Source organism: Vipera berus (assembly GCF_964194415.1).
Source record: "Vipera berus genome assembly, chromosome: 3".
In the NCBI taxonomy this organism is placed as follows: Eukaryota; Metazoa; Chordata; class Lepidosauria; order Squamata; family Viperidae; genus Vipera; species Vipera berus.
In genome coordinates, this window is record NC_138204.1 from 44,500,796 (window position 1) to 44,528,485 (window position 27,690).

Sequence of the window (27,690 nt, forward strand, 5' to 3'; positions counted from 1 at the left end):
CCAGAACAGCAATAATCTGAGAAGATTCTGTCACGGCACGGAGAGGTTTCCGGGGAGCTAATAGTATCTTCACTTTAATTTTATAGCCTGTTGTTTGTCATCCCCTAGTAAGTAATAAGAAGCCGAGGATGTGAAGAGGATACTTTAAAGCGGCCCTCTGGGAAATAATAATAGCCTGCCAAATAACCATTTAACTAATTTACCAATCAAGAAACGTAAGCATAAAGTGCGTGCCTGGTACTGCCCTGGCATTGCATATGTCTGAGAGCTGATTGAATCTCACTTTCCTTTCCCTCCAAAATCCTTGCCCAGTTTTGCTATCGAATCTGCTGATAGGCTCCGAGATTAAGATCTCGTTTAGTAAATATCTATTAAAACAAATTATTTCGCCTGCAAAGGAGACTGGGCCTTTTGAACTCTCGGAGGGGAATTCAAGAGGGCTCTTGGCGAATCTGTCAACGTCGTAGCCCGCCAGTTTTTTTTGTGTTTTTTTTTGTAGCTGTTGTTGGCTTCTCAGAGCTACTCAGCTCTCATATTAGCTTTAGCGAGGGGGGGTACTCTCCAGCTTCTTCACTCCTCCCGCTCTCAAAAAAGGGGCGGGCCGTCGCGTCCATGATCGTTCGAATGAGCCAATAGGTGCCAGGGAGCCCGTGAAGCGACCAATGACAAAATTAGGGAGGAGATGCAAGCGGTGTAGGTTGCGCCGTCCTCTCAGCTCGGCGCATCCCCTCTGCTGGACGAAGTGCGACCATTTTGCAGGGGGGGAGCTGCGAGTGGTGGCCATTGACGGTGCAAGAGAGCCAGGTTTGGGGCGCGGGACGGCGGCCTGAGTCGCTGGACCCGGGGATTAACGCCCCCTCCCCGGGAAGGCGAGCAAGAACAGCGCCAACGCTTCTCGGTTATTTTGTCGTCTTCGTCGCCCCAGTGCCCGCCTCCGAGCTTCGATTTAACCAGCCAAGATGTCTAGGCCTGTCAGGTGAGTCCTTTGCAAATGGAGAAAGGCCCTTGAGGGCTGTTCTGCTTTTCCCCGTCGGAGGCCATCCTTGGACCTGAAACGGAGGTACGAGCAGAGCTGGCCAGGAAGTCCCACGCGAGGGAGGGAGGGAGGGAAGGCGGCCCGGACCGAGGAGGTATGGCGGGAGAGCAGAGGGGAGGGGCGTGTGCAGGCATGCAGCGTGCTGCTGCCGCTGCTGCTGCTGCTCCTCCTCGATAGTTGGGGGGACTACAGTACAGTATGGCACGCCGCTGCTGCCGCCGCCGCCGCCCTGCAGGTCCCTCCTTACCGGATGCAATGCTGCCCCTTAAGGTTAGCGCAAGCAAAGTCCATGCTTCGACTTGGGAAGCGGCGGCGTCTCTAGTTCTTTCAGTGCGCATCGCCAGCGAAGAGTGAACGCAGGCCAGTCCGGCATAGCTCGGTCTCGGAAGGTTTGTATGCGGTTTCACCCCGGAAAAAGCCAGGCGCCTAGACAATGCCCAAGTACACCAGAGTCAACGTGTGTCTCTTAAGCCTTTTTTGCACCAGCTTTGCTGGTACATATGTGTCGGGACGCAAGCTTCTTGGCAAGAGTGAGCAGCTCATAGGGAAAGGATTTGCTGATGGGGAGGGGTGGTAGATTATTTTAACGGACAGATTTAGAAGCAAGGAAAATTTTCTTTCTTCGTATCAAATGGTACAGTTTCTTCAGACGTGTAGCAAAGTCAGACAATCTTATATTTCGCTGTGTATTCTATTTAAATCTTGATATTTTTCAAAGGAATTGACGTGTGGCTCTTGTTTAAAATTAGAGTTTCCAGCAATCCCATGGACTGTAGGTGAGCTTTCTAATCAGCATTGTGGCTGATGGAAAGTTTGAATTTACTTTTTCTTCACAGTGAAAGAAGTATGGAGTTTTTGTCTGCCTTTGATAATAAACCCTTTCTATAGTACGTTAACTTGTTTCCCTGTCAGTTTTGCCAAGATGCTTTGGTCATCCTTTTCACTGCTATTCTAGGCTCATTGAGCATGCCAAGATACTCTCTTTTCAAGGGATTTTCTGACAGCTTTTCAGCTCAATCAGGCAGCTTCGATCAGGTATGCTTCCCACCTCCATTTCCTGTAGGATATATATAAAAGTCTGTAGCTAACAGAGGAGAAGAGAGAAAATTTCAATATTTCTAATTTGGCTGTTAAAGTCAGCCAAAAAATGGAAACCTAACATTCTATTTCTAACTCATTTGTTGTGGTAGGACTAAAAAGTGACGTCTCAAATTCTTCTGCTAAATCTGTGGCTCAACAAAAGTTAAATACAGATTGCTCCAATCAAAATTTACTCTTTGGTACACTGTGGTAGCTTTTATGTAAACTTTAAAACACAGTCACTGGGTTACAACTTACTGTAATGTAATTCTCAGCAAACTGTACCATAACCATGATGTGTGAGAATCATGGAACATATAATTAGATAAGAAAGCTGTTATATATAATTTTGAAATTGCTGTAACTCAGCATTTTCTCTGTTTTTAGTTTTATGTCCTGTTCCTACAGAAATGCATTCATGTTTAATTTCTTCTTGTGCTAGTTGTTACCTCTGCAGATTCTAAAATAGGGTTGTTTAACTAGCAAGTATTTAGTTAAAAAGTAGGATTATCAAATCTTATAACTTTCTATTTAAGGATAAGTAAACATTAAACATGAAGCCTTTATATTTCAAGGTAAGTTCTAAAAAAATGTAACAGGAAGACTTATGTAATAATATATCAGATTTGGCACATTATCATGTATAATGATGTCCATGGGGCATCACTAACTTAAACTATACACACACATTTCTTACAGAAAAAGTATCACTTGTTACACCATGCCAAATTAATAATGCATAATATCTGTTAAAGGATGTTGACCCAGTCTTTTAAAGATGAAGATAGGAATATGTTTTTTCCTGCAGAGGGCACTGTCATTATTTTACAAGAGAAGAACTCTATTCTCCTTTGTTCATTGGCTTGCTTACTCTTCCTCAGTATTAATTTGGTGATCATCTGTTTTTCTCAATTAAAACTCAAAGCATTGAGAATGATTAAAATTTATAATAGCTACATGTATGCATAGTGCTAAAAAGTAGGGCAGAGGTTTTTTTTTCTTTTGTTTGAAACAAAACTTGGAAAATCCTTCATTGCTTCAGCATTTCCAGAATCTTTAAATTTCTGATCACACAACATGAGGTAATAAGCACTGTGTTAAAGTAAATCATGAAATTTTAATCCAAAGCCAAAATGAGATTTTAGGACCACTTTAAATGGTAATAATGGGATGTCGGTTGCTGGAAGAAATCAACTCCATATTCCTTTACATTCTTTTACTTATGAAATGAATTAATTCTACTGAAAATTCACACAGTTAAAAACAAGCAAGCAGAAGAGTAAACTAGTTAAGGTTTCAGCTTATGACAGAATTAAAAATGTGATTGTTCAAAGACTTGTTTTCTTTAGAAAAATAAAATGGGTAGTATTGTGTAAAGAAATACAGATTTCTAGTAAATTTAATCTATTTCAGGTCCATTTTATGAACATTTACCAAATCATTCATTTTCAATTCTTCCATGTTTTTCCTCCCTACAGAATAAGATGCATATTTGTAACTAACTGTACCATTTTTAATATTTGTAACTATAAGGTATTTACATTTTTAAATGTCATAGCACTACCAATAGGACAATTAGTTTTAAGTTATATACAATGCACTACCATGTTTCCCCGAAAATAAGACCTAGCTTGATTTTTGGGGTTGGGCCTAATATAAGCCCTATCCCAAAAATAAGCCCTACTTAAGACCCCACCCACACTGTCCCACCATAGGTTTTTTGGCACGCCAGATCATGTGCCTTCTTCCCCCTGCCTTGCCTGCTGCCAGTGCCGCCGCTGCAAGTTGGGACCTCAGTTCCTGCCCTGGATTGGAGAATCCAGCGGGCAGGCAGGGGTGGGGACTGGCCGGGGCCTCAACAATCAGCTTCTCACATTCACCCCAAAGTAGCCTCCAGAGGGGACTTGCACTGCCCTGCGTGTGGGCTTTGCCGGCTTTCTCTTCCTCTGGAAGGGTGGGAAAGAAAGCTGGGTGTCCTGAGACATCCCATTCTGGGAGGCAACTCAGGTTTTCCTCAGTGGGGGGAGGAAGGCTTTGGAAATTGCCTTTTCATTTACATTCATCATCAATATTGTAATCTATCCCTTTATTTTTCAAAAAAAAATGATTTGTATTTACCACAATTAGCCTCCATGAATGCCAATGGGACAAGCCTCTCGTGACGGCCAACTGGACCGTAGGTGAGCCGGATTGTTTACAGGGAGAGGCTGCGCATTGCAGAAGGACTATTGCAAAGGGCGCCTGCGCACTGCTTTTAATGCCGCTATTTTTGGTGCCATGTGTGCATGTCTGCCTTGCTGTTTTCAGCAACGCTTTGGTGCCTAGCCACCACGTCAGATCAGCTGCAGCGCGCTGTGTAAAGGATGGCTGAGATTTGGGGGATGGTCTATTCCCATTCGTAGTGTGGCCACCATCCAATCACTGCACTACCTCTCAGGAGGGCAGTTTCAGCTGCCAATACAGCAGCCGTGACGGCGGAAGGCAATCCCGCCCACCAGATGGGATAGGAAATAGAGTGTGGCGCCAAAAGTAGCGCTCAGAGTCTCCAGGAGCTGCAGGGATCTGCATGTGCCCTTTGCACTCATCCTCCTGCAATATGCAGCCTCTCCCTGTAAGCAATCCGGCTCGCCCAGGGTCAGGTTGGCTGTCGCAGGCGGCTTGTTCTGCATGTGCAGCGGAGCTGGAGGACAGGGATGGGCCACGCCTCCCATGATGGCCAACCTGACCCTGGGCGAGCCGGATTGCTTCAGTTGTGAGGAGCTGGCCTAAGGTTTGCATCACCTAGGTTTCAACCGCACCTTCCCATTGGCGTTCAAGGAGGCTAATCATGGTAAATTTATTTTTTTTTAATTTTAATTCCATTTATATCCCGCCCTTCTCCGAAGACTCAGGGCGGCTTACAAGCTTAGCAGTAGCCTTCATTCTATGTATATGCCTGCTTATTAGGGCTTTCACGCCCCCCCCCCAAGCGGCATTATTACAAAGTCAGCTTAATTGCCCCCAACAATCTGGGTCCTCATTTTACCTACCTCGGAAGGATGGAAGGCTGAGTCAACCTTGAGCCTTTTTTTTTAAAAAAAAATAAAGGGTTGGATTACAATATTGATGAATGTAAATGAAAAGGCAGTTTCCAAAGCCTTCCTCCCCCCACTGAGGGAAACTTGAGTTGCTTGGGTGAGGGCGCCGGCCGGGCTGGGCCTTGTGATGAAAAAATAAGACATCCCCTGAAAATAAGCCATAATGGGTCTTTTGGACCAAAAATAAATAAAATAAGACCCAGGCTTATTTTGGGGGAAATGCAGTATTGTTCTTAAATAATAATTAGAATGAAATATGTTTAATTATTCATTTCACCATGAAAATCTTCAAATGGGATTCTTTTTTCCTTCTAATCCATAATTTCTGGATATGATATAGCTCTTGAATGAATTTGGAAGGCACTTTGTCATTGCTGAATGAATTCTTTGGGAATTAAATTTTAATGAAGAAAAGATGAAAGAACATTCACTAAGCTTCTTTCTGTCCATCTTCAATAGAGTATTTATGTGAGTTAGGAAGAAGAAATATAGCTGTAAATGGTTAGGTGTTTTCTAAAATAAAAATAAGGAACCTAGAAAATGCAAATCTTTTATTAAGAAGATGGTGATTTATTGACATGTTTGAAATAGATGTGAAGTATGCTGGTAAGGATTATATTTTCATGTTCTCCTAATTCAGCTAGAATTAAATATGATACTGTACTTTTAATTGACAAATTTGTCAATTACATGGATTTAAATTCATTAGCAAGAAAATTAAGTTCTGAGGATAAGTGAAGAATTAGTACAATTTGACTTGTTATTTAAAGATTTTTAATTTGCATTATTAGCTTAGATTAAGATAAGAAAAGATTGAGAATTTAAATTGCCTGATATATGTATTTTATATTGGATTAAATCATCATTTCAAGTCTAAATTAACTGTATTCATTGTAATGATTCAAATCACAAATGGAAGGAGTAAACACTGTTTAGCAATGTCATTACATAATACCTGAAATATTTTTTTTAAATTAAGTATTTTGTTTAAGGTGCTATGTAATTCAGTTGTTAAAATTTATTTCTGTATTTTTCTACACTAGACAACAACTCTGTAGCTTACCGTATTTTCCGGCGTATAAGACGACTGGGCGTATAAGATGACCCCCCAACTTTTGAGATGATTTTCAAGATTTTTCGTCTTATACGCCGGAAAATCAGGAAGCCTGGGAAGGCACGCCCTCCCCTCTCACTGTGGAGGAAGCAGGGCAGGCTGGCGGGAGCCGGCAGGGCAGTCCTGTGCACGCGGACGCTGCCCAGCTCCTAAGGAGTCCTCGGGGAGCCATGGCAGGCGCCTCACGCTCTTCCCTCTTGAGGCAGCATTGGCGGAGGCATCGGGCGGGAGCCGGCAGAGCAGTCCTGCGCACGCGTGCGCTCCCCGGCTGTTAAGGAGCACTCCTTAGCAGCCGGGGAGTGCGCGCGTGTGCAGGACTGCCCTGCCGGCTCCTGCCTGACGCTGGACGGCTCCGCCGATGCTGCTTCAAGAGGGAAGAGCGTGAGGTACCTGCCATGGCTCCCCGAGGACTCCTTAGGAGCCGGGGAGCGTGTGCGTGCGCAGGACTGCCCTGCCGGCTCCCGCCAGACGCCAGCCTGCCCTGCTTCCTCCTCAGTGAGAGGGGAGGGCGTGCCTTCCCGGGCTCGCTGACTTGCAGCCAAGCCGGAGCCGAAAGGGGCTTTTCCTTCCACCCACCCTTTGGAATAGACGCAAGAGCTCCCGGGGTCTGGCGTTTGCAAGGGGGAGGGGAAGGGGCTGAGAGGCTCTTGGGGGTGGGAAGGGAGAGTCACGTTGGAGGGGGGACTGGGCTAAGGAGGCTTGAAGTTGCTTTGCAAGAACGGGGGTGCTTGATTGATTTATGTACTATTTTCCGGCGTATAAGACGACTGGGCGTATAAGACGACCCCCCAACTTTTGAGATGATTTTCATGGGTTAAAAACTCATCTTATACGCCGGAAAATACGGTATTTTCCAACATCTGGCATAGTTTGGATTTGCTATTGCTTTACTGTGATTTGTCAACATAAGGAAAATCTTACTGTGTTTGGTTAATGAAATACAAAGCAAAGTTTAGAAAGAACAATACTAAAATGTTTTTAACTTATAAAAATTCTTTGCAGAAAAAAATAGGTGTAAAAGTCTTCTTTAAGAAAGCTTTTTATACAATTTGGATGTTAAATTGCTACATCTTTCACTGCGTCTTTTTCCCCAAAGGTTGAAAGGCATTATAAATCGTGATAATCCAAGTAAATTTGATTAATTAAAATAAAGTAACCTGATGTATATTTTAATAATTTATAGAAGACTTTTACAGGTAATCCTCAATTTGCAACCACAGTCTGGTCAGAAGTTGTCGAGGTCACATGTTCAGGTACCCACATAACCAGACCCGTTTTTTTGACATTTTTCACAGTAATTGGTAAACAGTGTGGTTGTTAAACAAGCACATTTCTTCTGAAAGGGTGTCTTTTCACTTAAAATGAACAAAAAAATTGCAAATTGTGGTTATCCTCAATCAATTATTTTCTTTTCAGTGTTTATTTTACTTGACAGAAATCAAGTATAACAACACATAAAATACATGGGATTGACAGAGAGTGAAAATAAAATAGAGAATAGAGAATCTAATTCAATGTGTTTGGTAGGTAAATTGGTTCATTTAATTTCTTCTCCAAAGCAAATGCTATTTTACAAGAAAGACATCCCTTTATATCTTTGCAAGAAAAGAAATTATTTTAATTCCCTGCATTTTTATTAGCTTCTTTGTGCAACTTGTTTTTTCAAACAGTATTTCATGTCAAATGCAAAAAAATGTGTACAGGTAGTCCTTGAGTTATGATAGTAATTGGGACTGGAATTTCTGTTACTAGATACTGGGTCGTAAAGCATGAGTGCATTGCTTAACAATACCAATCCCACAACTTCCCATTGCCATTGTTAACTAAATCCCTCCAGTTGTTAGGCAAGGACACACACCAATCCAGCCATTCCTGGGTTGGTCCCTCCCAAGGTTTGGTAAAGTAAGGGACTGTGTCCTCTGCCTCTTTTTCAATTCCCCCCCCCCCCCACACACACACACCTTTCTCCCTCCACCCTGTACTGTATCACTCAGTGACAGCACCTCTGGGCCTTTACTTCAGCCCCACCACCATTGAGGAGTGGCCCTATGTTTGTAAGTGTGGGTGGCGTACCTAGTGTTCAAATTTGATCATATGATAACCGGGTTGCTGCAACAAACATCGGACTGGATATAAAATACCATTCATTCAGTGCGATGTAACTTCAAACAGTTGGTGAACAAATGATTGTTAAAGAGATATATCAGTGGTTATTCATGAGTATGGCATTTGATCAAATGGGTTTTTTGTTTCCCAGAAGTAAAGTAAATACTTCTAAAGCAGATGGGACACTAGCATGCTCACAATATAGGAGGCTGGGGAAGTAGTACCGTATTTTTCGGACCATAAGACGCACTTTTTTCCCCAAAAGTGTGGGGGGGAAACGAGGGTGCGTCTTATGGTCCGAAGGTGATCCGTATGGCCAGCCCCAACCTCCGCAAGTGGAAAGCAAGGGAGATTGCCAGGAGCACGAATCGGCACATGCTGAGAAACGCCGATCTCATGCTCCTGCACTCTCCCTCGCTCGGTTTCAGCTTCCCTTGCTACAAGAGAAAGCAGGCTGAAACGGAGTGAGGCAGATTGCCAGGAATGCGAATCGGCTGATCTTGCGCTGCTGCAATCTGCCTCGTTTCAGCCTGCTTTCTCTTGTAGCAAGGGAAGCTGAAACCGAGCGATGGAGTTTGCAGGAGCGCGAGATCAGCCGATTCGCATTCCTGGCAATCTCCCTCACTCCGTTTCAGCTTGCTTTCTGCAAGAGAAAGCCGGGCTGCAGGGCCGCCTCTGCGGGTACTGCTCTAATGCAGAGAGGGAAGGACAAAGAGGGAGGGAGGGAAGGAAGGAAGGAAGGAAGGAAGGAAGGAAGGAAGGAAGGAAGGGACAATGGGAGAGGGAGGGAGAGAAAGAGGGAGAGAGAGAAGGAGAAAGAATTTTTTTTCTTGTTTTCCTCTAAAAACTGGGTGCGTCTTATGGTCCGGTGCGTCTTATGGTCGGAAAAATACGGTATATAGGAAGTTATAGAATCTGCAAAAAAATCCAAAATAGATGGGGAAAATATTAAGTAGATTTTACTCTAAGCAACCTAGATAGGTTGCAACCAAGAATTGGTCTAACACGGTACAAGCATATTTCATAAATATCCACATTTCAACAGATGCCACAAGATGCAGTATTAAATGAGTTTGAATTGCAATGATAATAAAAAGTTTCCAAGGAAGGAAAACCAGGTGGAAGAACCTTCTAAGGTTTGTTTACAGGAGGTAAGCTTCAACCAAGGCCAGAGAGAAGGCAAGTTGTGTCCAACTTGCAATGCCGTGGACCATACACACCAGGTTTACCTGTCTTCCACTGTCCCAAATTCATGTTTATTGCATCAATGGCACTATCTAACTATCTCATCCTCAGCTGTCCCCTTTTCCTTTTGCCTTCAGTCTTTCCCAACATTCGAATCTTTTCCAGTGAGTCTCCATGCTGTGCCGTCTCCATGCTGTGCCCAGGCCTGAAATGTTGAGTTTCAAGCCAACTTTTGTATTCTCTTTCACCCTCATCAAGAGACTCTTTACTTCCACTTCATTTTCGGCTATTAGAGTGGTATCATCTGCATATCTGAGATGGTTGGTATTTCTCCCAGCAGTCTTAATTTCAGCTTCTGGTTCATCCAGTCCAGCATTTGCATGATGTGCTCTGCATATAAGTTAAATAAGCATGGGGACAATATACAACCTTGTTGTATTCCTTTCCCTATTTTGAACCCATCACTTTTTCTATGTTCAGTTTTAACTGTTGCTTCTTCACCCACATAAAGGTTTCTTAGGAGACATTTCTTTAAGAGCTTGCCATAGCATAATCAGTGAAACAGAAGTAGATGTTTTTATGGAACTCTTGATTTCTCCATAATCCAGAGAATGTTGGCAATTTGATCTCTAGTTCCTCTACCTCTTCGAAAACCAGCTTGTACTTACGGTAATATCAGGTTCACATTTTGCAGCCTAATTTGTAGGATTTTGAGAATGACCTTGCTAGCATGTGAAATGAATGCAGTTGTACCATAGTTCGAATATTCTTTGACATCACCTCTGCTAGCTCTGTTGGTAATGCTTCCTTAGGCCCACTTGACTTCACACTCCAGGATGTCTAGCTCAAGGTCAGCAATCACACCAATTATGGTTATCAGGGACATTAAGATCTTGTATATTTTTTCTGAGTATTCTTGCCACATCTTCTTAATCTCTTATGCTTCTGGTGGGTCTCTACCATTTTGATCCTTTACCATGTCCATTTTTGAACCAAATGTTCACTTGATATCTCCAATTTTCTTCCAAAGCTGTCTGAAGAAAACATAGCCATTAACAGTCAAGCTTAAATCTATGAATTTGAATAGCAGGCTAAAATTGATGAAATTAGCTGCAATGTAAATTATTTCACATTATGGACTGAAATCTAGGCTGTATGAATTGGTTCTGGTGTTTGAGATTGGGGACGGAAGAACAATTAGTCCCCATGGTGATACTAACTTTTTGTTTCCGAAAGCAGTTGTTCACTCCTTATTTCTTTTAACTTTTTTCTGGATGTCCAAATTAATATTTAGAATGAATCTAATGTTCAGTCTAGGAAAGAGATCTAACTTTTACTATATATTTCCCACCAGATGAGGGTGGCCACTTGCCTCCTCCTTACTACAGATAGTTCTCGACTTACTACCACAATTGAGCCCAAGATTCCTGTTGCTAAGTGAGACAGTTAAGTGAGTTTTGCCCCATTTTATGACCTTTCTTGCCACAGTTATTAAGTGAATCACTGTAGTTGTTAGTAACAGTGTAGTTAAGAGACACTGGTTTTCCCCATAGACCGCTTGTCAGAAAGTTGCAAAAAGTGTTTACATGACCCCCGGGACACTGCAACCATCATAAATATCAAATCAATTACCAAGTGTCCGAATTTTGATCATGTGACCATGGGGATGCTGCAACGGTCATAAGTGTGAAAAACAATCATAAGTCGTATATGAGTGTGTGGTACATATTGTATTAAAACCTGTTTTTAATTTGCCAGCTCTTGATGCTGGATAAACCATAATCATTAAATTGCCATGTTCCATCATAATTTTATAGTAAGCTTATATAAAAAACTTATCAAATGATTATGATTTTTACATAATATAATTCTTAATACATTTTAAGCAAATCAAAATCATAAAGATAGTCTGAACTGGAAGATGCAAATCTTCAACGTGAATAATTATAATAAAAATATTTAAAAATTATATCTGAGGAGTCAACTACAAATTATGCTGCATTTGAAATTATTTTTATCTTTAAAATTGAGTTGTTTTACTATCAGTAGACCACAAATTGCACTTGTATTTTCCAGGTCCTTTGCTCAAAGCTCCACTTAGTCTATTACATATGAATAGAAATTTAGAAAGAATTGAACATTCTGACACTAAAGAATGTTGGGTGTGAAGAAGATAAACAGTATTTAGACTGAAAATCCCTTATATACACAATAAATAATCACTCAGTGGATTGAATTGCTTAAAATAAGCTTAATGTGGTTTAACAAAGCAAGATCATGCACAACCTCAAAGTCATGGCTGTGAACATTTGGGTGAGATGACTCTGACCTAATTGCCTTATTCATTGTACCCAAACACTACCCTTTGAAAAATAATTCCTATCCCTAGTTTGTACCATCGTGTATAGGTAGTCCTTGATTTAAAACCATTTCTTCAACAACCATTCAAAATTACAACAGTATTGAAAAAAGATTTATATCTTGTGCCCAAATTACAGTTGTTGCTGCATTTCATGGTCATGTGATAAAAATTCAAATGGCAGTCAGCCTGCACTTAGACTGCAGGGGCACTGAAACTCCCTACACCCCCTATCTCCTTCCTCCCCCCAGCTATGCACTTTTGGTCACCCCTGAACAGTGGCCCTTGGCGACCACCCCAGGGTTGGGACTGAAAAGAGGCTTGGGGCCTTCAGCAGTCCTAATCAGCTGCCTCCCTACAGCCAGCCCTGTCAGCCCCATTGTCCAAAGCTTATTCTCCAAATAGCCTGGAAAAGACTGGAAAGTTTCTGAAGGATTGTGAGAATAGGATTGTGCAATTTGCACAAGGAAGGAGGCCTGTCAGGGCCAGCAGTTCCCTCAAATACAGCCAGTATACCTCATGTTAGCAAGGAAAAAAACTGGCAAAGGTCATCTGGGTGCAGGAGAATCTGGAGCACAGAGGCTGTGTGCAGCAACTGTGGCTTTGCACAAAGATGCTGGCGTGGCTTAAAGCAATATTTCTCAGTAGCAGTGCTGGGGCTGAAGTTAAGACTTGGCGGCTGCCTGAGACTGCTAAAAGTCCAGGCCTCTACTTCTGCCCTGTCCCTGGCACCGCTGCCAAGTGCCATAGAGGGCAGTCAAAAACGCATTGATTCTCTCAACCCCCTAGGCATTCTATGCTCCTATTTAAGACTTCCTTCACTCAGTGATTCTTAGTTAACCACAACAGTCAGGAGTGCTGAGATTATAATCACTAAGTGATGTCATGTGACTCCTTATTTTATAATGGCATTGTTTAGCAACAGAAATTCCAGTCACAGTTGTGGTTGTAAATTGAGAACTACCTTTATGTATCGAAAATATATATCTGGATGGACAAATGATGCTGAACCCCCTAAGTTGACTAAAGTAGAAACTAGGCAAGGCTTTCATGGAAGTAGTTAGAACAGGGGTGTCAAACTTGCAATGTCACGTGACGTGTAGTGACGTATTGTGACTTTTTTGCATTGCTGGCAGTGGGATGGGCGCGGTTTCGCTATGATGCATCTGACCCACGGGCCGGCAGTTTGACACCCCTTGGTTAGAAGGTATATTCAGGAACAAATAAAAATATTTCTGATGATAGATGAATTCTGCATCTAGTCTTTTGTATCTAGTCCAGAATCTAGTCTTTTGTGGGAAATTACATGTTCTCTTATTCAAGATGCATTCATATAACTTGTACCAAAATACATTCCAGTGTTTTGTCTAAAATTGGATTATAATTTGATTATACTTACTTGTTTTAATGAGAATTATGTATATAATAAGACAGTGAAATACAGTTACTTGATAAAGTGTCAGATTTGTTTTTTAAATATCATTGGAATTAACATTACCTGAATTTTGAATATTTGAACTTTGGCTATAGTTTGGGAATATGTATAAAGTATATGAATTTTTTGCCACCTAATACAATCATAACCCCTTTTACAATGGGTACATTTATACATCAAAGTAAATCACGTTTTGTTTTAGAACAGTCAATTTTTTTTCTAGAAAGAATATTCAAGTGTTTAATATGTGATTTTCACTTCCAATCATATTTGTTTTAAAGATTTAATTGTGATATGAAGTTTGTTGGAATGTCGATATGCAACAGTTCATTCCCTAGCTATATGAAATTAAATATATATATATTAGTATTTCTGCTCTCTTCAGTTGTTATTTGATTGTCATGTATAAATATTTTCAAATATTTACTAATCCAGGAATCTTGCTTATGTAAACTCCATGTTTTTTAAATGTTATAACAGTGTTGCTAACTGGACCTATAGCATCAGTCAGAGGCAAGCTCTGCATTATAAACTGTTTCTGTTGATCAACTGCTGGAACTTTAGGCATTTCTGAATATGAAGATTAATGATAAATGCCATATCACATATTTACTTCCTGTAGGAACTAGGGAATACTCCCTTTATGTCATCTGAATTTCCTGCAAGTCTTCTATCTGAATGAATTTATGGAGGAAAAAAGCTATTAAAATATTCCAAAATGTATGTTTATCTTTATTGACCAAATCTTTTTTTTTAATTAGTCAAAATCTCAGATGATGGACTTACTGAGTCATGGCAACTGTAATAATGTTTATGTGCAAAGTTTTCTTTGTACTAAAATCAGTTCTATATGGTGAAATTTTTCAGTGTCCCAAGATCAATACTTTTTTCTTCTCTTCTAGGAACAGAAAAGTAGTAGACTATTCACAGTTTCAGGAATCAGATGATGCAGGTAAGTATCAATTCCTAAGCAAAAATGTGGAAACTTCTACAATTACAAAAAATGATGGGCAACAAATGTTTGAAAAATTGTATATTTTACTAGGAGGCTGTGCTGAAGTGATTCTTTAAGTTGTTTGCTGAGATTTTTTTAGATAAAGCTTCTTAGTTTCTATGATTCTAGAAAGTTCCTCAGAAATGGCCATCCATTAACATTTCTGGAACCTATACAGTTCATTTCCTTTCCTGGATAGAAAGATGGCATGCTCCACTTCATAATGACCTATTGTTGTATTTATTAGCAAGGGCAAAACATGGTAAAATTCCATATTGTCATCTTTTCAATTATAAATTTTATTAGTTTTTTATAAAATAAAATAATAAAACAATAATAAAACAAAATATATGTAGTTCAGTGTTTGTTTATTTATTTATTTTATTTTATTTTATTACATTTATATACCGCCCTTTCCCGAAGGACTCAGGGCGGTTTACAGGGTAATTAAAAAAACCAAGATACAAAAGACAAATTTAAAAAAAATGCCAATTTAGGTATGTTTAAGGTTTTGTTTTGTAGGGTTTTGTCTTGCTTTATTTTGAGTTTGTGGTTTTGTGTGTATGTGTTTTTTTTTCTTTGGTTTTGGCCTCAGCATTCTTTACTTTGCCTCTGCTTACATATGTTCTTTTTATCTTTATTTACTTAAATTGAATATATCCTTTTGAATATTTTTGTTTTTATTTGAATTCTCTTTAAATAATATAATCTCATAAAAAACCTTAGTCACATTGATGTCACTAGGTTAAATTTGTGAGATACAATTTCCTAATAGTTCCTTCCAGTTATCTGGATTTCTTCTTCCAGAATTCACAGCAAATAGTGGCTGGAGAATTCATACATCTCAAGTGTATCTGCATTATTGAAGGCTGTTGTGAGGTTTTATCTGTCAATGCGATTGGATTGAGTTTTGCTTTTTGAAGAATTAAGAATTCACAGTATTCTGTCCAGCTCGCTCACTTACTCACCCACTCACTTATAAATGCAAGAAAATATAGCAAATTTAAAACTACACAAAATAAATAACAGTAGAGACTACAAGATGCTATTTAAAAAAACAGCAACCCTGGATTTTCAGTTTCTGATCAAAATGTACTCATTTGTTTTTATCAGAATATTATATTTAATGGTGATTTTGAAGTTAAATTGACAGACTTGAAAATCACTTATTTATCAATTTTGCTTAATCCTATTTACTGTGTAGATGAAGAATATGGTAGGGATTCAGCCCCTCCAGCAAAGAAAATACGTTCATCACCAAGAGATGCAAAAAATAAGAGGAGGTCTGGAAAAAATTCTCAGGAGGACAGGTAAGCTGGAGATAGTTTTCTAATAAATTTGGTTTGTGTCATTTGTCTGTGTGCTTGTGTATCTATCTAGAGGTTATACTATTAGCTTACCTTAAAGACAGTAATTAGAAAGTATGAATTCTATAACTATTCACTGGCCTACAAATTGTGTCCAATTAGAAAGTCTTGATCTTTAAACTCATTGAACATGGAAGGATAGCATGTTCTAGTTGTTGCTAAACCACAGCTCCTAGTTTCCTTTGCTATTGACGATTCTAACAGGTTGCTGGGGATAAAGTTCAGCAACATCTAGAGCAGACATGTCAGACTCATGACGTCGCGAGACGTATCGGGGCTGTTTTGCCATTGCTGGCAATGGGGTGGGCGTGGCTTCCAGATGACGTGTCCGGCCCACGGGCCAGCAGTTTGACACCCCTGATCTAGAGGGCATATCATTCCAATACATGCTTTGTTTTCATGATATCAAAGACCTGAAAAACCATAATACTTTCAGCATATTTTAATACTTGATATTAATCTTTTATTTTGGTCTGGATGTAGCTTTAGGGTATTTACTTCTGCACAGTTGGATTATTGGATTATTTACACTGTTTTAGAATTGGTGTGTGAACACATAAAAATGTAGAAAATTGATGGCAGAAAAAGACCTAATAGTCCATTGAGTTTGTCCTTTGAAGTTCTTTGTTTTCTTTTTAATTAATTCATTAATTATTTTTACACACACACACACACACACACTGCTTTTTTTGTAAGAAAAAAGATGCCGGAACTCACATCTTGTTAATCTTTTATTTAAAAAAGTTCTAAACATAAATTTAATTTATTGTATTTAAGGCAAAAGTTCATAGTAAATTTTACACTAAAATTTAAAGATTTTCAAACGATTTTTTAAAATAAAGAAATTTTTTACCTTTCGCAAATAAGTCACTGTACACATACACACATCAGTTCTGTGACAAAACGTAATGGTCGCCACCCGCAGTAAGCACTCAGCACAGGACCACATGACCAATCACAAGCCAAGCAGTGCCACAAGCCGAGCAGCACCATCACAACCAGTGAAAAATTTACTGAAACTAGGATGATTGCAGACAGCTCAGATTTGTGGACTGACAGTTTTCCAGTCTTGGTGTAACCATGAAAGGGATGTGAAGAGTCGTTGGCATGGCATTTCACTGAACCATCTTAACAATAGTTTATACCAAGATCACTAGTAGTGCGCATAAGATTCACGCTTGGAACTTCTTGAATAAGACAGTGAGGACAATCAACCAGTGGCACAGCTTACCCCTAGAAACCGTGGGCGCTCCATCACTGGAGATTTTTAAGAAGAGGCTAGACATTAACCTGTCTGAGACTGAAGACCACTAAGGTCCCTTCCAGCTCTATTCTATTCTAAGATCTGAATAGCTGCAGTTTAATGTTCGACTGGGAGTTCCTAAATTGATTTTTTCAGAAGTTATTAAAACTTTTGCGTTCTCTGTAAATCAGACTTTATTGAGAAAGCTGCGACATTGATAAACTTCAGAAAAATATACCCTTAGTACCGAGATACCACAGTTAAGCTGCAAGTTCCCTTCATTATCCTATTTTGCATCTTAAAAGAGTGATAGAATTGAAAACTAGCTTACTATTGATTAATCAATAAAATAATAAAATTCTATACTATGGACATTAGCCAATTTAATTGCTTCTCTGGGAGTGAAATAACAGCATAGTGATCTTTCTGGAAATAATTTAAAATTGTTTTTCTTTTTATAGTGAAGACTCAGAAAAAGACATGAAGACAAAGAAAGATGATTCACACTCGGCAGGTAATTACACCATTTTTGTAAATTTAAATTTTAAATTTAATTTAAATTTTAATCCCATTTATATCCCGCCCTTCTCCGAAGACTCAGGGCGGCTTACAATCTAAGCACAAATCAAATGTGCTTAGCAATAGCCTTCATTCTCTGTATATGCCTGCTTATTAGGGCTTTCCCTCCCCCCCAAGCGGCATTATTACAAAGTCAGCTTAATTGCCCCTAACAATCTGGGTCCTCATTTTACCTACCTCGGAAGGATGGAAGGCTGAGTCAACCTTGAGCCTGGTGGGAGGCGAACCTGCACTAATTGCAGGCAGCTGGTGTTACTTAAGGAGGCATTAGCCCACTGCTCCACCAAGGCTCTTATTATGATGGCAGTTTGATCAAAATATGTAATCAATGATTTCACTGTTACTATTGCCTGAAACTTTTAAATCGTCTACTTACTGCTGATATGTGGAATTAATATTTTAATAGCGCCATATGATTTGTTTCCATATAACAGAGAGGTGTAGCATTCTTCAACGCTGAATACAGCCATCCTATTTAGGGATGTTTGGGAATAAGCACAACGTTCCCATGGCTGCTATAGCCAATTTCTAAGAATATTTCCATTATTATTCTTCCATCCTTTTTTTCCTCTCAGATGAAGATTTTGGCAGTGAGGATGATATAGGAGCAGATGATGGTAAAGCTGACAGTGACTATGAAAGTTCTCAAAAGAACAAAAAAGGAAAAAAAGTGAAACCTGAGAAGAACAAAAAAGCTGCTTCCAGATCTAGAAAAAGGGCTGCAGGTAATGTCTTCTGGTGATGTATTTAAAAAGATAAAAATCATTTAATACTTATGTGATATGTGATTGATAGACAATTTCAGGTAATGTTTCATTAAATCTTAAATAAATTGGAATTTAACAAATTTGTAATATTGTAATTTAAATAACTAATTTGAAGTACAGTAACCATTTATATGTATGAAAGCTGGTAAAAACAACTAAAGTTGTTTTTTGGTCTGAGGCATGTTGAAGGTAAACAAAAATATGTCATAACATACAGATGAATATAATAAAATTTAATCTATGTGTTGCCTGTTTTGTTTAAAAGAAACTGTTTTGGTTCTGATTTACTTAGTATAGTATCTTAATTCTTACTTGTTCATATTTTCCTATAAAGCTTTGCTTAGTTCAAAAAGCCAGTTGAAGAAAATGAACGTGGATCAAGAGTAACAATTATCTTACACTTGATTTATAGTATGTGGATGACAATAGATGCTGTATGTTACATTACTAGGAAAATTTTGCATCAAAATCTATTCAGAATAATTACAAATTGCAAGCTATTAGATACAGGTAGCATTCAGTGAACGCTAGTCCATTGTGGAAAGATGGACTTTTATTTCTACCTATTTATTTCTGCCTAATTTGGAAATGTATATAGAACAATCAATATTTACTGATTTTCTGATTTTATAACAGAGGATAGTGAGGATGAGAAAGAAGATCACAAAAATGTGCGTCAGCAGCGGCAAGCAGCATCCAAAGCTGCGTCCAAGCAGAGAGAAATGCTAATGGATGATGTGGGCAGTGAGGAGGAAGATCAGGAAGAGGAAGAGGCATCATTTCAGGAAAGTAAGTGACATTCAGAGGCGCGTGTATAGATACATGAAAAGTAGGAATGAATTGTCAGTCTGCAGCCATGTCTGATGTGTCCACATTAATTGTTAGACAACCAAACTTGATATTTCATCATCTTAAATATATTCATTTCATTGTTGGTATACTCCATGTCCACATGTTTATTGGCAGCAAAGATGATTAAAAATATGCTATCCCTAAAATTCGGGACATAAAAACTTTTTCAGACCATGGCAGTTTTTTAGGTAATATTCTGCTAGAAAAATGCAAAGAATATAAAAGTGCCACTCATCACTGTTTTACCTTCAGCACTGGGCAATAGTCTGAACAGTCTAATTTTATTACAAATACCATCTTATCTGGCTTCATGATACAGTGAAGGGCTTCAAATTTTTATCTTCACAGTTAGAATAAACCATAAATTTAAAAATGAATTTGTGTTAAAATATCTGCAGTACAGCTTTCTAACTTGTCTGTTGTATAAATTGACAGACGCTTGCTCTAAATGGTGAAAGGTGGGGAGCCATGAGAAATTTGCAGTGAATGTATCAAACAGTGAATCTGTGAACTGATGAACTAGAATCATGGAAACCTGGATTCAAAACCTGGAAGTCTGTTTTAGGAAGAGTAAGATGCTCTGTTTCGTATATAATAAGTTACTGATATTGACTGCAAAGGGCACTTCTACAACTTGCTACAAGATGGAAGACCGTATTGAACAAGAAAGGAATCATGACAGGCTGGGAAGGGCTTTGATATAGGACCTACAACAGCTGGTATAAAAATAGTCAGGCTTTGAGCCTTAATTGCTTTTGAGGGAAGGAGAAATTTGCCTATGCAACTGCTATTTTAAATAATAATTCTACTTATCACAAGCTCTAAAGCAGATTTACATGAGGAAATACTGAGGCACAGAAGTCGTGATTTCTCCAAGTTCTAGCAAGTGTGTTACAGGATATAGAAGCCAAGAATACTGACTCCTATCTCTTGATCAACCTACCAGACTCTCTCCCTCATTCTGTCTCTTCCAAGTGAACAAGAACAGCTCTTCTTAGAGACATTTCATTCCTCTCTCTCTGCACAGAAGATTCTGGCAGCGATGAAGACTTCCTTGTGGAAGATGATGATGATAGTGACTATGGCAGTTCTAAAAAGAAGAATAAAAAAGTGGCTAAGAAATCCAAACCAGAAAGGAAAGAAAAGAAAGTGCCTAAACCAAGACTAAAGGCTACAGGTGAGCTTAGCTTGCTTCAAAAGTTCTTATTTTACATCCATTTAGAATAACAGAATGAAATGTGTTGTTTGCAAGTACTTATATTTTCTCAGCTCTTCATTGTGTGTGCTTAGAAAGATGTGAATCAAATTCTCAATGTTAAACCCAGATTTGTGGGTGGTATAATTGAATAGGCTACTAAAAATTCATTTGTGGATTATTCTTTTTTCAAAGAATCAGAATTCTGATTGAATTTGGATAGGATTCTTCTGATGTTATCATTGTTAGTATTATGTTCAGACCACTTGCCAGTGCTGATTAAAACAAGTGATATTAGTGTCTTAGACCCAGCAAGTAGTAGTATTTCATTCTATTTGAAGAGAACAGTATTGTTTATTTTGACATGTACAGATACCTACAGAACTACATATATCTTCAAATATACAATATCTATTTGGTTACATGTTGCTTATTAGAAATTGCATTCCAGCTTGGGTGAAAAAATGTATAGGATAATTGTATTTTACTTCCTACCCACATGTCTATTTAACCTCAAAAATGGCTATTGTAGCAAAACTGCTTTCATTACTATCTTTTTGCTGCTAATGGTTATAGAGAATTGGAAGGCAAACATTGTCAACCAATACTTAGTGTCAAAAATTTACTCACAAGCTGCCTGTATGTTACTATTAAAATATAGATAATAAGAGCTCAAATTGATTCTTTGCTAAATAAGAATCCTGCATGTTTTCATAATGGTACTGGCTGTGTTCAAGAGTTTAGTGTGTTTTATTGGATTAGAAAGCAGTATTTAGAGTTGCTTTGGATAGCGAGATGGGCAGCATTATAAATTTCATAAATGAATAAATTTAATAAATAAAAATCCCTTTGATTTGGGGTGTGGGTATTAAAATATGTGATGGAATAATAAAATATTTTACTATTGTCTTGATGCTTTTCTTCAGTTACACCTAGTCCAGTAAAGGGCAAAGGAAAGGGAGGTCGTTCCACAGCTTCAAAGACATCAAAAGAAAAAACCCCATCCCCCAAAGATGATGATGATGAACCTGAAAGTCCTCCACAAAAGAAGAAATCAATTAGTCCACCTCCAGACAAATCTGGGGATGAAGGGTCTGAAGATGAAGTCCCGTCTGGTGAAGATTAAACAGTGGTGTGGGAGAGAAACTTTTTTGAGAGAGAGTAAGGAAAAGAGGATATACTTAGGGGTAGAACATGGTTTGGGTTGTGGCTTAACTATTGGGCTGTGAATGCCACTTTTATTTTAGTTGTTTTAATAGTACAATCCTTATGTTTTGTTTTTTTAAAGAAAACCTTTATGTTTTGATGTCACAGTCTCTATTGGCCATTCCGTTCTCCCCAACAAATCTGAAAGCCATTTAGATTTAAATTAACAGCTAACTAAAGATATATTTTTGAAAGCTTACTACAGCTGTTAAGCAATAAGATTGAAGCTGGCATTTGGAGATCATTGTTAACAAATAGATTTTCCAAAGCTGAGAAGGCAATTTGCTTAATTAAATCTAAAACCAATAGATTATTGCATATAGCATTTTTGTTGGTATAAACCCATCCTTTATACCTGAATTATTTTGAATTCCATTAAGCATTGCAAGTTCTAGCATTCTGAATCTTTTAGCTTCTACTATTTAACTTAGTGGCCAAGGTTATTTTAGTAACAATTTAGTCTGATCTGTTCCAGGCTTTGAGAAGATCATACCTGTTCGTACCATTTATATTTTTTATTAGGATAACATTTCCATTGGCCAAAATGTATTAATATTCTTCCAGCTTATTCTGAAATTTCTATGCTTTTTCTGCTTTCTTTCCGTAAAGTTTGATTTCATTGAGAAATTCTGGAAGCTGGAATAACTGCTTTAAAATTTCTGAGCAATGCACTGAATGAGTGATTACACAGTATCCTTTTCAACCACTGGGTATTGATTTAAATATATTTCCCTTCATATTTCACAAAGTTAGAATACTCTGCTTCTACAACATAATTTGTTTTTTACCATACCCTTCACTGTTTACTTCCCTTTCTGGAGAGTGAGTGCTGGTTCACAACCAGGCCTTGTGTTTGGTTAGCAGAAGCTGGATACCCAGGCTAAACAAGAAACAGGGTGTAAACTGGAAGACGTGATTGATATAACAACAACAATTCTGCCAGAATTAACATTTTAGTATCTCTGCTTATATACTGTAATATTTCTACTTATATATTGTAAATTTCTAAAAAGCCAAGTGGATAGCAACCCCCAAAATATTCTCTTCGTAGGCTAGGTCTGCCTAATAAGTATGACAAAGTGAAAGTGAAGCATGATTCTGGTTTTCTCTTTTCACATGCGCATACATACTCACAAACCCAACAAAGTATAATTTGCCTTTCAGAAATACTTGGCTTATCCCCTTTGTTTTGTTTTTTTAATTTAAAACACATAGACTTATGTCTATGATTGTTTCACATATATAACTGGGTTGTTTGGCAAAATAATACACACTCATCCTGGCTTGTAGTGATAGCTTTGATCTAGATATTGGCTTAATAATTTTTAAAGAATATCTAGAAAGTGAAAAGACTGAGTTTCTCCTTGGACAGAAGCTAATCCGGGTGGAGTAATTTTTGCCAATTTAATTAAGATTTAAATGTTAAATGGTTATAGCTAAGTATTATGTCTGAATTCTGAGTTCAAAACAGACGTATCCCATCCTACAAGTTAAATACTTGGTGACCTAGTATTTAGCTCATCCAAATGTACAGGTATTAGAGTGATTACCTCTTAATTATTATGGTCAGCCAGCAAGATGTTTCAATCAATATATTTTCACTGCTGATTCAGATTTTTTTTATACAATATGCATTTTTTCTTTCTGTACACAGATACAACCATGTGTAATAACAATTGGGTTGCCATTTGGGTTCTTCCTCTGTTTTTCTGACAGATAAATGATGGCAATTGGATTTCTTAAGCCTAAATCAAATGCTGTGCTTTCACTGATCCTTGCATTTAACTCCTGGACAAAAATATTTTCAAGGTTCCTGAAATCTCTTAATTCAGATAGTAGTTGTTTGGCCATTTTCCATTTGATAAACAATCCAGAGACTGAACATTAATTTTCCCCTTACTGTTCACATAACAGCAGCAAAGTAATATTTTAAATATTTCATTCTATTTTGCAATTTTCTGTCTCTCTGTGCATATTGCTTTTATGTGGGGTATTCTAGGGATTCAATAGCTATATCAGTTTATTACTTTGTTCCATAGAACAAGTGTTGCCAGATAAACAAATAGGTATATTCCACGGTGCGCTAATCACACTATATTGGTTGCAACCTGGGAATGGCAGGTTTTTTTGTCGTAGTAGTTTTAATTAAGTATTTCTTGCATTTGCTGAAAAACCAAAAGCAAATATGTTTAGTGTATCTAAGTTATTGCTTCATATATAAATGTGATCGCAACAGGGGTATAAATAAAATTTCAGTAAAGTTTTTAGAGGTGTGTGTTTACATCTTACCTTTGAGGTCCGAACAGGTAATGGTGGCTATAATACTGAAGGAATAACTTGCACACCATAAAAGAATAATTAGATACACTGTTTGCGATGACTTCTGTTCGGTATAATAATCTAGCAAAGATCAAACAAAATGCAGGGGCATAATAACTGGTTTGATCTGATATTAAAAAAATCATGTTGAAATATATTGGGGGGAAAGAAAGAAATGTATATGCATTTGGGTGGTTGATGTGATATAAATGTTGATTATACTCAATTGTAATTGCCTGCACCAAATACTGAAACTGTTAATACTTTTAGACTGATTTTTAAAGCATTACCCAAGTATATGAGACAGCTTAACTAGAGCTAAGGAAGAAAAAATGCTATAACATGCTGGAAATTTATGAGCTGTAGAAATTGGTGCTTTTGCTTTATGTAATTTTTCTGTGGAGTGTTTATTTTTTATAACAAATCATAATGTTGACACATGATTTTATAAAATAAAAGGAAATCGATTCCCATGATTTTAGGTATTTGGTAAATCATGTTAGTATTTTGGGGGGGGAGATTTAACTCTTTCCCCCTTTCAATTAACTTCATTAAATGACTGCATCTGAATGGCTCGGTCTCAACCTTGGTCATCCTGTTACTGAAACTCCACCATCACCGCACCCATCCCCTCAATTTCAGTTGGAATTTACTCTTCTTGTGTGGAATGCACAGTGTAAAAGCTAGATATGGGTATACTTGTAATGATTTTGAGGGCCCAGGATTTATAAGCAAAACTAAGCTGACATTCGCTTGAGTATCTCTTCACACGTTCTTAACTTCAGTTTACTGCTTCGTTGAAGAACTTACACTTCATTATTTTCTGTTAAAATCTCTTCTAACATTTAAAGCAAGTGCTTCTCTATTTTGAGTCTATTAAAGCATTCACTACATTTTGATTTGATGTATTAACCTGTTAAAAAAAAGATTTGTTGACCCACATGTGCTGTTCAAAACAGTAGAAAATGGAATGGTTCCATCAGTTTGAAGCATGTCTGGTATGATTGTAAAATACCATTGTGCATACATTTTATATACCTGGATAGGGATTTTTTAATTGAGAATACAGAACATAAACTTGCTATAGCTATAGTCTGGATAAAAACCCTTCAAGTATCTTGTATGAGTGGAAATGAAAGCGCATGTGTGTACGCATGCATGGGTGTCAGTCTGACAACTTAATGTGTGTTAGAAATTTGTGGTTTATTGCTGGAGAAGCAATTATTACAGAAATTGTATATAAGAGTTTTACATAATTTGTTTATCAGGAACATGGCACAGTCAAACCCTAACACTTCTCATGTTTTAGAAAGAGACAAATGAGCGAGTGCTCTTTGTATCAGATAGAAACTGATGGAATTAAATACAGTAGATATTTGTCCTGGAATTAACTATTTTGATGGGTTGTAAGTCTGGATTATTAGAAAGCATACATTCAAATGCGGTACCAAGGCCACCAATCATGATAAATAACCAATAAAGTTGTCAGTCTGTTGACAATGAAATCTGCAGCATGGTACTAAGGGTCAGTTGAATGTAACACTAATGCTTTATATAAAAATGAATTTTAAAAGGGAGGGGGGGTTGAAGTGAACATGATATTGTTAACCATGTTCGTGAATTATAGATGCAACATGCATTGGTAGAATTGTGTGACAGTCTTTCGTGCTACTTAATTTTACATATTCCAGTCTCTGTATGTACTTGCAATTTAAAAAAAAAACAGTTCCTGCCTTGCTTTTTATTGAAGGGTTCCCAGGACTGCATATCAGTTATTGAGCTCTGTTTTAAATATGTGTACCCTTGGCTTGTATTTTGTATTAAAAGAGAACATGGAAAAGAACCCTTTATTGTTCAGCATGTTGGAATTGTGTCCCCCTTATTTTCTCTCTCCTCTCTCTCTCTCTCTCTCTCTCTCTATCCCCCTCTCTCCCTCCCTATTTTGTTTTGTTTTTGTTTGTTTTTGTTTTTTGAATATATTCAGCAACTTATTCTTCTGTATGTTTTTTTCTTTTGTAAACTTTTTGGTTTTGTTTAAAAATGGCTTTATAAAAGGGCTTTTATAACCCATACCAATGCCTTCTGTGTTTCTTCCGCTCTTTACTGTATATGCCAGCCTACCCCAATTTGGCATTCTATGCAAATTTTATTTCAGTTACTATAATTCCCAATATGTGGTCATGCCAAGTAAGGAAGTATGAAACTCGTAGTCTAATACATTTGGAGGACACCATTTTGGGGAGGGCTCGTATATGCCAAGTATCAATTTGTTTCTCAAAATCAGTAACATTCTACAAGTTCTGTATTGACACTTATTTTTCTTTAAGGCTTTTTGATAATTCACTTGAGCTACTTAATTCAAACCTTGGGAAACCAGTTGACTATAAACTATTTATAAAATTATAAATTTGCCCATGGGATCACATGATCCTAATCAGAAAAAGTGGATCAAACTGAAATTGCAGTAAAGCATTAACTGATACACTGGCATATTGACCAGACTTGAAAAATATATTTCAATAAATATGTAGAAAATGTAAAATAATAGAATTCCCCAAATATTTTACTAGCATTTTTTCATTGATGTTTTGAATAGATGGAATTTAAATTGTCCAAGGAGAAAACTAAACGACTATTATGGGGTGCAAAACAACTCACTGGAAACGGAAGACATGAAATTCTTGTTAAAAGTCACAAAATTGTTTTTGCCATACAAATTACAAGATTTTATGAATCTGAGAACACTTGCTTATAATTTATATTAACTTTGAAATGAAAAATTCTGACTCAATAACAGGTTTGGCCATAGATGTTATCAGAAGGAAAGAAGGCTATTTTGTTTTTTTGAAGTAACACAATTGGTTTACAGAAGCACAAGTTAAGGGAGTATTTTGCTTCTTAAAACTATCCCAAAACACGAAAATCTGTTCCCTTTGGAAGTACATTTCTGTGGATACAGTGGATAACCTAAACTATTTTTTGTGCATTTTTATTTTATTTTAGCACATAATTAATAGTATAACCAAGCAAAAAATAAAAGAATGTTAAGATTTACAAGCTGTCTAAAACAGCAAGATTTTTCAATCATTACATTAATACTATATATAATATAATATTGCTATATAATCAGTTTTAATTGCTTTTAAAGGAAGATCAACAATGCTTAGCAAAGATAACTTAATTGATAAAAACCCTCAATTAGAATAAGCATTAGGAGTTTCTGTCTAAGTTTACTCTTATAATGAATCAGGCAAAATCTAATATTTTAAATCCTTATGTTAAGGAAAATCCAAATTTAGGATGTTGTATAAGTCCATTTGTGGAATTATACGTAAAAGTAGTTTCTAGATTAAATTCTTTATGAGACTTGTTTGTTAAAGATGAAGTTATTTTTGTCATTGATCCATACTTCCACAGTTTAGTCTCAATCTAAAGGAGGAATTATGTAATTTTAAAAGCAAACAGTATCCTGGCAGTTGTTTTCATATTCATAGCTAAACTTGTGTACTTTGTGGAAATATAAGGCTTTGTTAAGCCTAGCAGAAAAATGGCAATGAAGAACAGTTAATATTTGCTTTATACAGAGCTGAATTGTCTTTCAAAATTGTTGAGATCTATGGGATTGCTGCTAGATATGAAAAACTGATCCAACCTGATTTATTGCATTTTCAGATTTTTTATATGAGTTATTTATTCTGGTAATCAGTATTTTAGTAATTTATCAACCAAAGAAAGTAAATAATTTTAGTGACTATTCATTTATGTGCAGTAAATTA

At 37.5% G+C, this 27,690-nt stretch overlaps 1 protein-coding gene across 2 annotated transcripts; it reads left to right on the plus strand.

The window, feature by feature from the left end:
• The first annotated feature begins 716 nt into the window (after positions 1-716).
• Positions 717-25,986, plus strand: NUCKS1 (nuclear casein kinase and cyclin dependent kinase substrate 1). Of its 2 annotated transcripts, XM_081325418.1 has the most exons (8): positions 719-976; positions 14,295-14,344; positions 15,591-15,696; positions 17,458-17,510; positions 18,151-18,300; positions 18,979-19,131; positions 20,222-20,371; positions 21,316-25,986. In XM_081325418.1, exons 1-8 carry the CDS (start codon positions 960-962, stop codon positions 21,513-21,515), a joined length of 879 nt encoding a protein of 292 aa, XP_081181544.1. In that variant the 5' UTR covers positions 719-959; the 3' UTR covers positions 21,516-25,986. The 2 variants fall into 2 exon arrangements, with proteins under 2 accessions (XP_081181545.1, XP_081181544.1); XM_081325419.1 differs by lacking the exon at positions 20,222-20,371 and having other exon boundaries at positions 717-976.
• The last annotated feature ends 1,704 nt before the right edge of the window (positions 25,987-27,690 follow it).

Excerpts from the sequence above, each read along its gene's own strand:
- NUCKS1 (XM_081325418.1), top strand. Across the intron at positions 14,345-15,590 it reads TCAGGAATCAGATGATGCAG|ATGAAGAATATGGTAGGGAT; the intron begins GTAAGTATCAAT and ends TTTACTGTGTAG. Across the intron at positions 19,132-20,221 it reads AGAGGCATCATTTCAGGAAA|AAGATTCTGGCAGCGATGAA; the intron begins GTAAGTGACATT and ends CTCTCTGCACAG.